General features: G+C 52.2%; 1 protein-coding gene across 3 annotated transcripts in view; it reads left to right on the top strand.

Moving 5' to 3' along the window:
* Nucleotides 1-12,619, top strand: part of Chst10 (carbohydrate sulfotransferase 10) — a 28,162-nt gene extending 15,543 nt beyond the window's left edge. Inside the window, exons 5-8 of one of the 3 annotated variants that reach the window (XM_048352402.1) lie at nucleotides 721-812; nucleotides 3,841-4,078; nucleotides 8,808-8,913; nucleotides 10,523-12,619. In XM_048352402.1, coding sequence (XP_048208359.1) covers nucleotides 721-812; nucleotides 3,841-4,078; nucleotides 8,808-8,913; nucleotides 10,523-11,060 — 974 coding nt within the window. In that variant the 3' untranslated portion in view covers nucleotides 11,061-12,619. Of the gene's footprint in view, nucleotides 1-720; nucleotides 813-3,839; nucleotides 4,079-8,807; nucleotides 8,914-10,522 lie in introns of all 3 variants that reach the window. The other 2 variants (XM_048352404.1, XM_048352403.1) reach the window with 2 other exon arrangements.

Here is a 12,619-nt window from a genome sequence, read left to right as displayed (position 1 = left end):
TGTCCTCCTGTAATGAATTTTGTCTTTTTTTTTTTTTTGGCCAGTCCTGGGCCTTGGACTCAGGGCCTGAGCACTGTCCCTGGCTTCTTCCCACTCAAGGCTAGCACTCTGCCACTTGAGCCACAGCGCCGCTTCTGGCCGTTTTCTGTATATGTGGTGCTGGGGAATCGAACCTAGGGCCTCGTGTATCCGAGGCAGGCACTCTTGCCACTAGGCTATATCCCCAGCCCCAGAATTTTGTCATTTTAAGGTGAGCAGTTCTTGACCTTTTTGGCTTTTTTGCTCAACACAATTCCCTGGAGATTTGTCCAACTTGGTGCTGCCAGTCAGTTGGTACTGGGACTTGAACTCGTGGCCCCAGGCTTTTGCTCAGCTTTTTGCTTTTTGCTTGCTAACTGGAGATAAGAGTCTTGTGGACTTGTCTGCCAAATTGGCTTTGAATCCTGACCCTCAGATCTCAGCCCCGTGAGTAGCTAGGATTCTGAGTGTGAGCTCAGAGCACGGCTCCTGGGTTTGTTTTTTAATAAGGTGAAGTTTAGACGAATGCCCATCCATTGTTGCAGCTCTTATTTGACTGTCCTCTGGCTGCGCTTCCTTTGCCTTTCTGTGCAAAGCCAACCGGGCATCTGTTGTGTGGGTCTTTCCCTGGGTCCCCATCCTGCCCCATCCATCTGGCGCCTCTTTCTCCACGAGATGACATCTTAACCTCTTGTCTTCTAGGGTACAGTGCCAAACAGGAGTTTTTGTTCCTAACAACTGTACCGGAAGCAGGGAAGTTGCCGGAAGAGAAGCAGTTTCCTGAGGAGCTGCAGGTGGGCACACCCCTGTCCCCTCTGACGTGGACATAACTCCTCACAGGGAGCCCTACATGATGTTCCCGACCTGTGGGAATAACTTCCACCTGCCCCACCGGCAGTGGTTTTCCACTCACCATTGCAGCCTGCTTTAGAATCCGGGTTGAGAAGCCTTAATTTGAAAATCTAAAATGTTCTAGAATCTGAAACTTTTTTGTCAGTGACATAATGCCACAGTGGAAAATTACATACCATGGAAGTTTTATTTTGTGCTGAAAGTTAGTTAAAACGTTGTATTGCTGGGCCCTGGTGGCTCATGCTTCTAATCCTTTCTACTCAGGAGGCTGTGATCTGAGGATTTCAGTCTGAAACCAGCCCTGCCAGGAAAGTCTGTAAGACCCTTATCTCTAATTAACTACCAAAAACCTGGAAGTGGAGCTCTGGTTCAAGTGGCAAAGTGGTAACATTGAGCAAAAATGCTCAATGAGAACACATAGGCCCCAAGTTCAAGCTTCAGGACCAGCACACACACACATACACAAAAAAAGTATAAAATTACCTCAGAATATGGTCCATTTCTTGTTTAGGATTAAGTCCCAGCCTGTATACCTCATTATGGAGATACAAGTATCCCAAAGCCCAAAAGAGTTCGAAATCCCATGCATTTTGGTTAAAGGATGTTCAACCTGATGTTGCTTTTGCTACTTCTCTGTATTTCTGCATTTATGGTAGGGACAGAGATGACTGTTACTTTAGTCTGGGCAGTTGTTGGTTACGCTGCATTCCTGACCAGCTGTGCATGCTCCCGGCAAGGAGATTAGCACACGTTGAACAAGATCAGGAGAAAACCTGCAATATATAATGATATCTGACCCAGAATGGAATTTCGGAGTGAGAAAGGGCCAGGGGCAGCAGAGCAGATTCCACCTCCGCACTGTGTACAGGACAGAACCGCATGCAGAGCTGGATGGGCAGAGCCCAGGGCAGCCCCAGCTCTTGCTCACTTGCACGCCGACTCCACATTGCCCTCCACAGATTCTTTTGTGTTACACACACACTCACGAAGAGCCCTCTCCCACTCGTATACTGATTCTGGAAGGTGAAACTTCACCAACCATTGGCTAGAAGGGGCACAGTGGATCGATGTTTGTCATTCTGGGGTGAAACTAAGGAAAGGGGACATTTCTGTGTGGGGTTTACAGCATAGAAAGCCTCCCTGGCTAGAGCGGAAAGTTGTTAGGAGTTCCTTTGATAAGACATTAATGTGATAGAGATCAAGTCTGCAGGACTCTTAAGATGACCCAGGCTGAGGAAAGAATTTGGAAAGACTGCAGAAACAAGAAACCAAAGAGCCTATAGAAAAGAAGAGGAGGGCCTTCGTGCATCTAATATGAGCACATGTCCGCTTGTATGGCTAACAGCACAAAGGTGGCAACAGCTCTTTGCAGAATGCTTTTACACGAGGACCCCGCTGGTGGGCTGCAGCCTGTGGTGGTCACTCGGGCGCCAGATGCGCTTGCTTCCTGTCACAGCGTGGTGTCCTTTGTCCTCCCGCCCTGTCCCGCCGGCTCTCCAAGCAGCCCCTCTAAGCAGCCCGGTGAAGGGCCAGCTGGGCAGTTGTCACACGCAGTGGCCTCCGGGGGCGAGAACTGTTAGATGGCAGTGGAATCGGGTATTTTTCCCCACCAGAAAGGTGATTTGTTAGTGGAATTGTGCTCTGTAACTTCTCTCTTGAAAGTTTATTGCGCGCATTTTGAGGCTGAATGTTTGACTGGAAAATAGTAGAAAACACTGTCATCGTTAAACCTGATTTGTATACTTCGGGGGGGGGGGGAGGATAGAAAATGATGCCAGTTGGCCAAACAGGACTGAGAAAGGTATTGTATTCCCTACCTGTTGTGCTTGAGCCTGAAGAAAAGCGAGATTGGCAAATGACGGAGAACTTGGAAAGTGCCATCCCTCGGTGCCTCGCTCCGGAGAGCCATCCGCGGTCCAGGCTGGGGCAGAGTGGGAGGAGAGAGGCAGGAAGGAGGAGGGACTTCCCTGGCAGTCAAATGAGTCCCCCTAGTGCTGTGAAAAGGGGAGGTGCTGGGCGCGGCACGGTGCCGCGGTGGGCGTGGCGCGGTCCCAAGGTGCCGCGGTGGGCGTGGTGCGGTCCCAGGGTGCCGCAGCGCGGCGGGCGTGGCGCGGTCCCGGGTGCCTCGGTGGGCGTGGCGCGGTCCGGGGTGCCGCGGTGGGCGTGACATGGTCCCGGGATGCAGCGGTGGGCGTAGCGCGGTCCTGGGATGCCGTGGTGGGCGTAGGTGGCAGTCCCGGGGTGCTGTAGCGGGTGTGGCGCGGTCCCGGGGTGCCGCGGTGGGCGTAGGTGGCAGTCCTGGGGTGCCGCGGCGGGCGTGGCGCGGTCCCGGGGTGCCGCGGTGAGCGTGGCGCGGTCCCGCGGTGGGCGTGGCGGGGTCCCGGGGTGGGCGTAGCGCTGTCCCGGGGTGCCGCGGTGGGCGTAGGTGGCGGGTGGTGCTGGATTGAGGCGCGGGGGCGGCTCCGAGGAGCGCCCCCTCACCGTCCCCGGGTGTGCTCATCTCAGGAATGCGCTGTTTGGAAGCCCCAGGCATCGTCTCCCCCGCTGGGAATGGAGAAAGCGCAGTGACCCTCACACAGAAGGGAAAGCGCCTTGGACAGGCGTCCGAGCGCGTGTGCCTGTGCGCCTCGGGGGAGGTGTCCCGCCCCGGCACACCCGGGGAGGAAGCGCGGGGGGCAGTGGCGAGCGCAGACGTAGTCCTCCATCCCGGGACCTGCAGTCGTGAGTTCCGCAGGCCTCCGACCGGGAAGGATGGGCTGGTACAGGCGACCCTGTGGAAGGATCGCGCGACACGCCTGCGCGTTCAGGCCTCCGCGTCCACTAAGGAAAGTTCGTGCAGAGGCATCCCGTGTAGAGAAGTAGAGGGAGCTGCAGGCGGTGGCTGTCGCTCTGGAGAGGGGAGGCGATCTGCTCGGTTCCGCCCTGATCCTCACTGACGGCGCCTCCCGCCTGCTGGGTTCCTGTCATTCGCAGGTGACCGGGCAGATGCTCCCCGGGAGCCGGCCTGATCCACCCCTGGTCTATCTGGAGCGCCTGGAGCTCATGAGGAACGTGTGCAGGGACGAGGCCCTGAAGAACCTCTCGCACGCCGCCGTGTCCAAGTTCGTCCTGGATCGGATATTCGTCTGCGACAAGCACAAGATTCTTTTCTGCCAGACTCCTAAAGTGGGCAACACGCAGTGGAAGAAAGTGTTGATCGTCCTCAACGGTGTGTGAGGCGCCCGGTGAACGTCCATCGGTGGCATGGAGGGTTGGCCTGGGCGAGGGAGGGGGTCATTCCTCGCGAAAAGACCAGCAACCTCCTAGAAGGTTCTCTGTTGTTTTCCTAGTCATCTTCCCTAAGAGCTGGGATAAGGGTAGTTTTTAATTTATTGTTTTTTGGTCCTGAACCTAAGACCAGGCATATTGTAAGTAGGATCTCTACCCCTGAGCCACCCTGTCAGCCCTTGGTGGGGTTAATGATGGCACTGATGACTGTCGCATCGACCAAGTCAGGATCCTCTGGGATTTCGCAGTGCAGTTCTTTCTCGAAGCTTGTTCACTCTTGATCCTCTTTCTGATTCACTGTGGTCTCAGTATGCACTGTTCAAGTGAGCTGGGGCTACTGTCTCCCTCAAGGGGCCCTCCCTCGGGAGAGGTGCCCGCACCCCAGAGCCTAGGACAGCCCCACCTCAGGGCCTCTTCCCCCACCCTAGACCATGCCAGTTGGGGAGAAAGAAATTGCTCTTTATTTTCTGCTAAGCACCTGTTGATTGGAAGGAAATCTGATGTTTACTGGGGAACAAATACGATTGTAGGAAAAGAGACGTTGGTAGGCTGTGGACATACGCACTGCATCTGCTCACTGCCGTGAATTCACTGCATTGATTACTCGCCGTGCTTTTCAAACACAAGGTTTGTCTAAGCTCCAGTTATTCTGAACTTTTGGGAGATAATTATGTGCTTCTGGAGTAATGAGAGGACGTTGGACTGCGTAAGCTGAGCGGGAAGCCCACAGATCAACCAAGGCAATGGGAAGCGTTGCAATTTAAAGCAGCATCGACTCCCAGGGACAAGTAAAACAGGAATAGGATGCAGCGTACGCTAGTATCAGAAATACCTGGTTAACCTCATTAATAGGTGTGAGCTTTTTTAGTTCTCATATCAGTTACAAATTAAATTTGAAAAAATGAACCACCCTTGGCTTCAGCATCTGCCACAGTCCAAAGTTCGATAAGAACATAATTAGATGTGTGTGTGTGTGTGCACGCCAGTTTGGGGGCTTGCACTTGGCCTAGGCAGTCCCTGAGCTGTTTTACTCAAGGCTAGTGCTGTGCCACTTGCGCCACGACTCCACTTGTGGCTTTTTCATGCTTAATTGGAGATTAGAGTCTCACAGGCTTTTTGCCTGGGCTGACTTCAAATTACGATCCTCAGATCTCAGCCTCCTGAGTAGCTAGGATGACAGGTGTGAGCCACTCATTTTTTTTTCTTATTTATTGTCAAACTGATGTACAGAGAGGTTACAGTTTCATGCGTTAGGCCTTGGGTACATTTCTTGTACTGTTTGTTACCTCCTCCCTCATTCCCCCTCCCCCCTCCCCCTTTCCCTCTCCCCCCATAAGTTAGTTGTTAAGTTGGTTTACACCAAAGAGTTTTGCAAGTATTGCTTTTGGAGTCTTTTGTCTTTTTATCCTGTGTCTCTTGCTTTTGGTATTCCCGTTAACTTCCCTAGTTCTAATACCAGTTATACACGGTTTCCAATGTACTCAGATAAGATACAGAGATAGTGTAGATACAACCACAGGAAGGGGATACAAGAGGATCATCAACAATAGAAAGAGCCACTCATTGTCGAGAGAGCATTTGTTTTTCTCCACATCATTGTTCCATCTAGTAGATTAAACTCAGCAATCTCCACGTTTATTTGTAAAACATCACGAGTTTATATAATCATTTCATTTGCATGTCTTACTAAATGAAAATCAAAGCAAAAATCCAGAAGTGGATTGACCAGATAGTATCATAAAACGAGGGCAGTCCCAGCGGCCGCCCTGTCCGCCCCGGCTGCGGTGGGACAGGGACAGGGGAGAGGGACAGGGACAGGGACAGGGGCAGGCCGAAAGGGCGATGCCCCGAGCTGCTCCCGCCCTGCGCGCCGGTCCTCTGGAGGCCGGGGCCCGGAGCTCTCCACTGCCGCCAGGGTCGGGGGAGGAGCGGACGACGGGAACCGTCGGGGCTGCGGCGGCCGAGAGCCTTCCCTGGCCGGGACGGGCGCAGTGTGCAGGGCGGTGTCGGCGCGCAGGCGGGTGGGGCGTTTTGCCAGCGGCGAGGCCGAGCCCTTCCCGGCCTCCCGCCTGCCCCGCGGCTTCCACGGGTCTACCGTGGGGAAGGAGGCCGCGCCCAGCCCCCGGACCCCAGGAAGCGCGGCCCGCCTCGGGCTCTGCGGGGCGCCCGGCCCCCCCGCGGGCACCGTCCCGCCCGGTCCCCATCCCTCTCTACCCGACAGCCTAGCTTGCAGTCGCCTGCCCCTCCTTGCATTCACCGTAGGTGGGTTCAGAGACCTCCGCCTGCTTCTCAGGGACCGCAGCTCCCGCCGGGTTTCCCTGGTATCCAGGGTCTTTGCCCGCGTGGGCCGCTGCCAGGCTGCCGGGGGCCCCCGGAGGTGCAGCGCCTGGCAGCGGTTCCCATCCCGCCCCTCTGCCCCGTATCAGCAGAATGAGTACCGCTGCTGCCAGGAGTGAATTCAGTGTGCTTCTCCTGGATTCCTTCTTCTTTCAACGTTTTCTCCTTAATTTTTATTTTATTTTATTGTCAAGGGGATGTACGAAGGGGTTACAGTTACATACGTAAGGTAGTGAGGACATTTCTTGTCAAACCTGTTACCTTCTCCCTCATTTCTCTCCCATCTTCCCTTCTCCTCAGTTCCTCCCCACCCCCAGTTGTACAGTTCATTTCCAAAACATTGTTTTTTAAGTATCACTGTTGCATTGGATCGCCCTTTATTCTTTGTCTCACCATTTTGATGTTCTTCCCTTCCCTAATTCAGATAAATGTATATGCAATACCCAGGGTACTAAAATCAAATACAGTGACAACAGGGGCTAAACCATAGGGAAGAATAACGCAAGAAAAAAAAATAGTCTCACATAGTACATTAAAAATAATAACAACGAGGGCTGGGAATATGGCCTAGTGGCAAGAGTGCTTGCCTCGTATACCTAAAGCCCTGGGTTTGATTTCTCAGCACCACATATATATATATATATATATATATATATATATATATATATATATATATATATATATATATATATATATATACAAAAAGGCCAAAAGTAGTGCTGTGGTTCAAGTGGTAGAGTTCTAGCCTTGAACAAAGAGAAGCCAGGGACAATGCTCAGGCCCTGAGTCCAAGCCCCAGGACTGGCAATAATAATAATAATAATGAAAAAACATTTGTTTCCATATCTTGGACTTCATTTCACTTAGCATCATCTTATGTGTTCATATGTACTAGCTATTGAGCTGTTCTGATCCTCTGCTATGGCTACCCTAGACCTATACTAATTATTACCAATGAGGGAAACATAGAGTCTTATGTTTCTTTGGGTCTGTCTCACTTCACTTAGTGTGATTTTTTTTCTAAGTCTTTCCATTTCCTTACAAATCTTTCTGATAGAAGCATAGAATTCCATTGTATATGTACTACATTTTCTTGATCCATTCATCTACTGAGGGGCATCTGGGTTGGTTCCATATTTTAGAGATGGTCAGTTGTGCTGCGATGAACATAGTTGTGCTGGTGGCTTTTGTGTGGTCTTGCTTGAGATCTTTTGGGTATGCCCAAAAGTGGGACTGCTGGGTCATAGGGAAACTCTATGTTTAGCCTTCTGAGGAACCTCCATACCGCTTCCAGAATGGCTGAACAAGTTTACACTCCCACCAGCAGTGTAGTAGAGTTCCCTTTTGGCCACGTCCCCACCAGCATCTGTTGTTATTAGTGTTCTTAATAATGGACATTCTCATGGGGGTGAGGTGGTATCTTAATGTTGTTTTGATTTGCATTTCTTTTATGGCCAGAGATGTCAAGCACTTCTTCATGTGCCTATTGGCTATTCTCATTTCCTTTTCAGAGAAGTCTCTCTTTAAGTCTTTAGCCCATTTATTGAGGGGGCAGTTGTTTCTTTGAAGATTTGCTTTGGGAGAACTTAATTTTTTGAGTTCGAAGTATATTAGGAGGCCCTTGTCTGTTGATTGGCCAGTGAAGATCTTCTCTCAATCTCTTGGCTTTCTCTTTCTCTTGCAAGCTATGTCCTTTGCCATGCAGAAACTCTGCAGTTTCATGCAATCCCATTTCTCCAACTTTCCTTTGATTTGTTGTGTTTCTGGGTCTTCATTAAGAAAGTTTTGACCTGTGCCAAGGACCCCAAGTGTTTCTCCTATTCATTCATTCATTCATTGTTGGTCGTTGGGCTTGAACTCTGGGCCTGGGTGCTGTCCCAGAGCTCTTCAGCTCAAGGCTAGCGCTCTACCACTTGAGCCATAGGGCCACTTCTGGTTTTCTGGTGGTTAATTGGAGTCTCACAGACTTTCCTGCCTGGGCTGGCTTTAAACCAGGATCCTCAGATCTCAGCCTCCTGAGTAGCTAGGGTGACAGGCATGAGCCACCGGTACCCAGACAATTTTTATTGTTATTATATAGGTAACGTGTAGAGGGGTTACAGTTTTATAAGGCCCTGGGTTCTTTAAAGGAAGATTTAGTCCCCATGCCTATTGCCAGGGGATATGCACTATCAGCATTCTCACCGCCCTTCCCTGACCCCTTGGGAAGATTTTACCTTTCTCACCCTGCCAATTTAAGCACGCACACTTGTCCTGTGTGTTGTGGGGAACTTGAACCCAGGAAGAGTCAGATGAGCAGCTTTCTGTAAGGGTCTCTCTTCTTTCCTCCCAAGGAGCATTTCCTTCCATCGAAGAGATCCCCGAACACGTGGTCCATGACCATGAGAAGAATGGCCTTCCCCGTCTCTCTTCCTACAGCAGAGTGGGAATTCAGAAGCGGTAAGAGCAGGTTTCTCAAAAGAGAGACACTTTTTTTTTAAAAACCTCCAAAGAAAGTTTGGCAAAACCCCCGGCTCAGTTTGTACTTGCTGCATGTTCCAAATTGCTCCAAGGACCACTGGGGGCTGCTGGTTTGTGTTGACAGAGAGGCTGGTGTGTGCTCAGTACCCAGTGCTTTGAAGCTATTCAGCCCTCATAAGAATCTGAGGACTACAGCCTTACTGTCCTACAATCCACTAAACTTGCTAGAATCTTTTCCTTCTCTCCCCTCAGCCCTGAGGACTGAACTCAGGGCCTGTGCACTGCTCTTAGCCTTTTCACTCCAGACTGGAGTTCTGTCACCTTAGTAATACCCCCCACTTCCACCTTTTGGGTGGTTCTTTGGAGATGAGAGTCTCGTGGACTTGTCTGCCCAGGTTGGCTTCAAACCTCGATCCTCAGATCTCAGCCTCCTGAGCAGCTAGAATGACAGGTGCGTGTCACTGGCACCGAGCCACTGGCTTCATGTAATCCTATTAATAGAAATGGGTGGCAGCTTCATTGTGCTTTGGTTTTATTTGGTTTACCGAGTAAGGCATTTCTTCCTAAGAAGGCCGTGTGGACTGTAGGGAACGCCAGGCCTCCTCCTCCCGCACAGGACGCACCCTCCCTGACTGCAGCAGTGAATGGGAGCGAGGCCCCGTGGGGACTGTGAAATGGCCCCGCAGAGCCAGGGGTAAAGCAGCGAGTGTGTGCAGCACCTCACGCAGGTCACCCGCGCCGCCCCGCCTTCTCTTGCTTGCGGCCTTGCGCACCACTGCCGGGAAGCCTCCCTCTGCCTGTGAGTCAGCACACAGCCCAGCTACTCCCGAAGCGGAGACCTGAGGATCAAGACGCTAAGCCGGCCCGGGCAGAAAAGTCGGTGAGCTACTTAGCTCCGACTGACGAGCAAAAAGCCGCGAGGGGCGGTGCGGCTCAAGCGGTAGAGCACCAGGATTGAGCCACAAAGCCAAGGGAGAGCTTGAGGGCGGGAGTCCAAGGCACGGTACTGACACGCACTCCAGACGAGCAGACCATGGAGAGCGGAGGGCGGCACGTGCGAGCCTGGCGTACGCTGAGCGTTGTCCTCGTGGTCATTTTGACGTCACCGCTGCCGCAGGCCCTGTGGCAGCCCCGCCTGGCCGCTCACGCCCGCCCCGGGAATGTACACGGTGTTCTCTCTCCCCATTTTGCTCCATGTTCCCTCTCCCTGGCAATTTTCCATTGGAATTTTGAAGTTAGGCCCTTAAAGTAGTTTTCCCTAGCGTCCGTTCATCTGGATGCCAGTGGTGTCTGACCGGGAATAAAACTTGTAAAAGTTCGTGAAGTGTGGTATCCAAAAAAAGCAAAACACCGATGAAGTAGTCTCCGCCATCGTCCCCCGGAGGCCCGCATTGGTAGCGGGTGTCTCCCGGCCCCTGTTTCCTCACCCCTGAGAGTGCTGTGAACCTTCGGGGCGCAGGCTCTTGAAGTGGACGGAGGAGGGCCGTGTGGGATTCACCACGGCAGGGCCCTACGGCGGTATTCTCTTCTGTCTGGTACCGTCGGGGTCCAGTTCACTTCTCTGCTTTATTTATTTTTTTTCCCTTAGGTTAAACACATACTTCAAGTTTTTTATCGTGAGAGATCCTTTTGAAAGACTGATTTCCGCCTTTAAGGACAAGTTTGTTCACAACCCCCGCTTTGAGCCCTGGTACCGGCACGACATCGCCCCCAGCATCATCAGGAAGTACCGGCGGAACCACACGGAGACCCGGGGGATCCAGTTTGAAGACTTTGTGCGCTACCTCGGCGATCCACACCACAGGTGGCTAGACCTTCAGTTTGGGGAGCACATCATCCACTGGGTGACGTATGTGGAGCTCTGCGCTCCCTGTGAGATAAAGTACAGCGTGATCGGACACCACGAGACTCTGGAGGAGGACGCCCCGTACATCCTGAGGGCAGCCGGCATAGACCGCCTGGTGTCCTACCCCACCATCCCCCCGGGTATCACCGTGTACAACAAAACCAAGGTGGAGCACTACTTCCTGGGCATCAGCAAACGAGACATCCGGCGCCTGTACGCACGTTTTGAAGGGGACTTTAAGCTGTTTGGGTATCAGAAGCCAGATTTTTTGCTAAATTAATACCTAGGACCAATGAATTTACTTTGTTAGTCCAGGGGCTAATGAGGTGGAGATCTGAGGACAGAAATGACCCTTGCTCTGTCACACCCCTCCTAAGCCCCTCCCCATTCCCCTGTGGTCCAGTGAATGGAAGGTGCTAGATCCTGAATGCTTAGCTGAGATGTCACCTGGATGCCACTGGCCTTTTCCTCCGTGGAGGGGAAGAAGACAAGTGCAGTCTGTCAGCTGAACTTGGGGACCACAGCTCAGCCTCAGGGGCTGCTTCCCTCTGCTGTTACTGGCCCTTGGCCTTGACGCTCTCCTGGCTGGGGGAGGACGTGGTGCCCGTGCCCGGCGATGGCAAGAATGGCTCCCGGCGGCACCTTGAAGAGGGACAGGCAAGCTGAGGGACTGCCCGAGTCTCCAGGGCCCGTGCTGGATCCATCCGAGCCATCAAAAGGACTCCTTGCCTTTTATCTTGTCACGACGGTAACCGTGGAGGCCAGTCAGACTTCTGTGACCATTGAGTCCTCATGGCATTTGCTGATGACCACAGGATGGGTCCAGCGGTTCATCATCGGAGATCCCACGCCGGGCAGTGCTGGCCACCACATGCCTGTGTCGTGCAGCACAGGACAGAGTTTTAGAGAGCAAGAGGAGTGGAAGTGCTACCTGGGAAGGAGGACACTTTTAATGTAGCCTGGTAGAGGAAGTAGTGGCAGGTCTGGGAGCAGGTTTGGGTACCTCCCTTCTGACCCATCCTGTCCCTTATCTTTGACTGTCCAGCCTGGGTGGTCCTTCACTTCCCTCACCAGCCTGCACTATTCTCAGAAGAGAGACCAGACTGATGGGCCAACCAGGAGGAAACTGCACACGGACTAGCAAGGGCAGCATGCCAGCGTACGGAACTCAGCATACATTTCCACGTCTTTCATCTCAGCAGACCCATTTCTACAATGCCACCATTCTGGACTGAATGGCTTGAAGTTGGATAACCAAGTTCACCAGCAATAAAATCCGAGGCCGAGGCAGCCTCCGAGAACAAGTCTTCCAGGCAGTGAGACTGGCACCCCCCCTCCTCTCCCCCCCCTCCCGAGCATGGAGCCGCAGCGACCGTTTCAGATGCTGGGAGAGGTGACTGACCCATCAACTTCCCCGAGTGAGTCCCTGGAACTCACATCTCCAGTGTCAACCAACCCAGCACTGCTGTGAATGAGCCAGCTTCTCTGAAAAGGCAGCCTCAGCCTTCCTATTCCCAAAAAGGCTTCCTGAATTTATCGATATGAAAGTCAAAAGAAATTTCCAATATGTGCCAAACATGACCTCTGTTGCAAGGACCGCGTGTAACCCCTGAGACAGAAACACGGACAGTAGTGAGGCTCACCCCTCCATCCTCAACTGACACACCAAGGATGTAACACTGAGTTATTTTTCTATACAGAGTTTTAGCAAAGCCTTGTTAAAATCATTTCAGACCCAATTGATTGACTCTTTCCTCCTTGAAAAGGAACTGCATAACGTGTATGAATTTAAGGCCTTAAGGTTAGCCCTAATTAAAACATTTTCTCTCAGAAACAAAA

The sequence above is a fragment of the Perognathus longimembris genome, chromosome 8 (genome assembly GCF_023159225.1).
Source record: "Perognathus longimembris pacificus isolate PPM17 chromosome 8, ASM2315922v1, whole genome shotgun sequence".
Lineage (NCBI taxonomy): Eukaryota > Metazoa > Chordata > Mammalia > Rodentia > Heteromyidae > Perognathus > Perognathus longimembris.
Note: the sequence above shows the minus strand (reverse complement) of the source record. Positions and strands in the feature narration are given on the sequence as shown.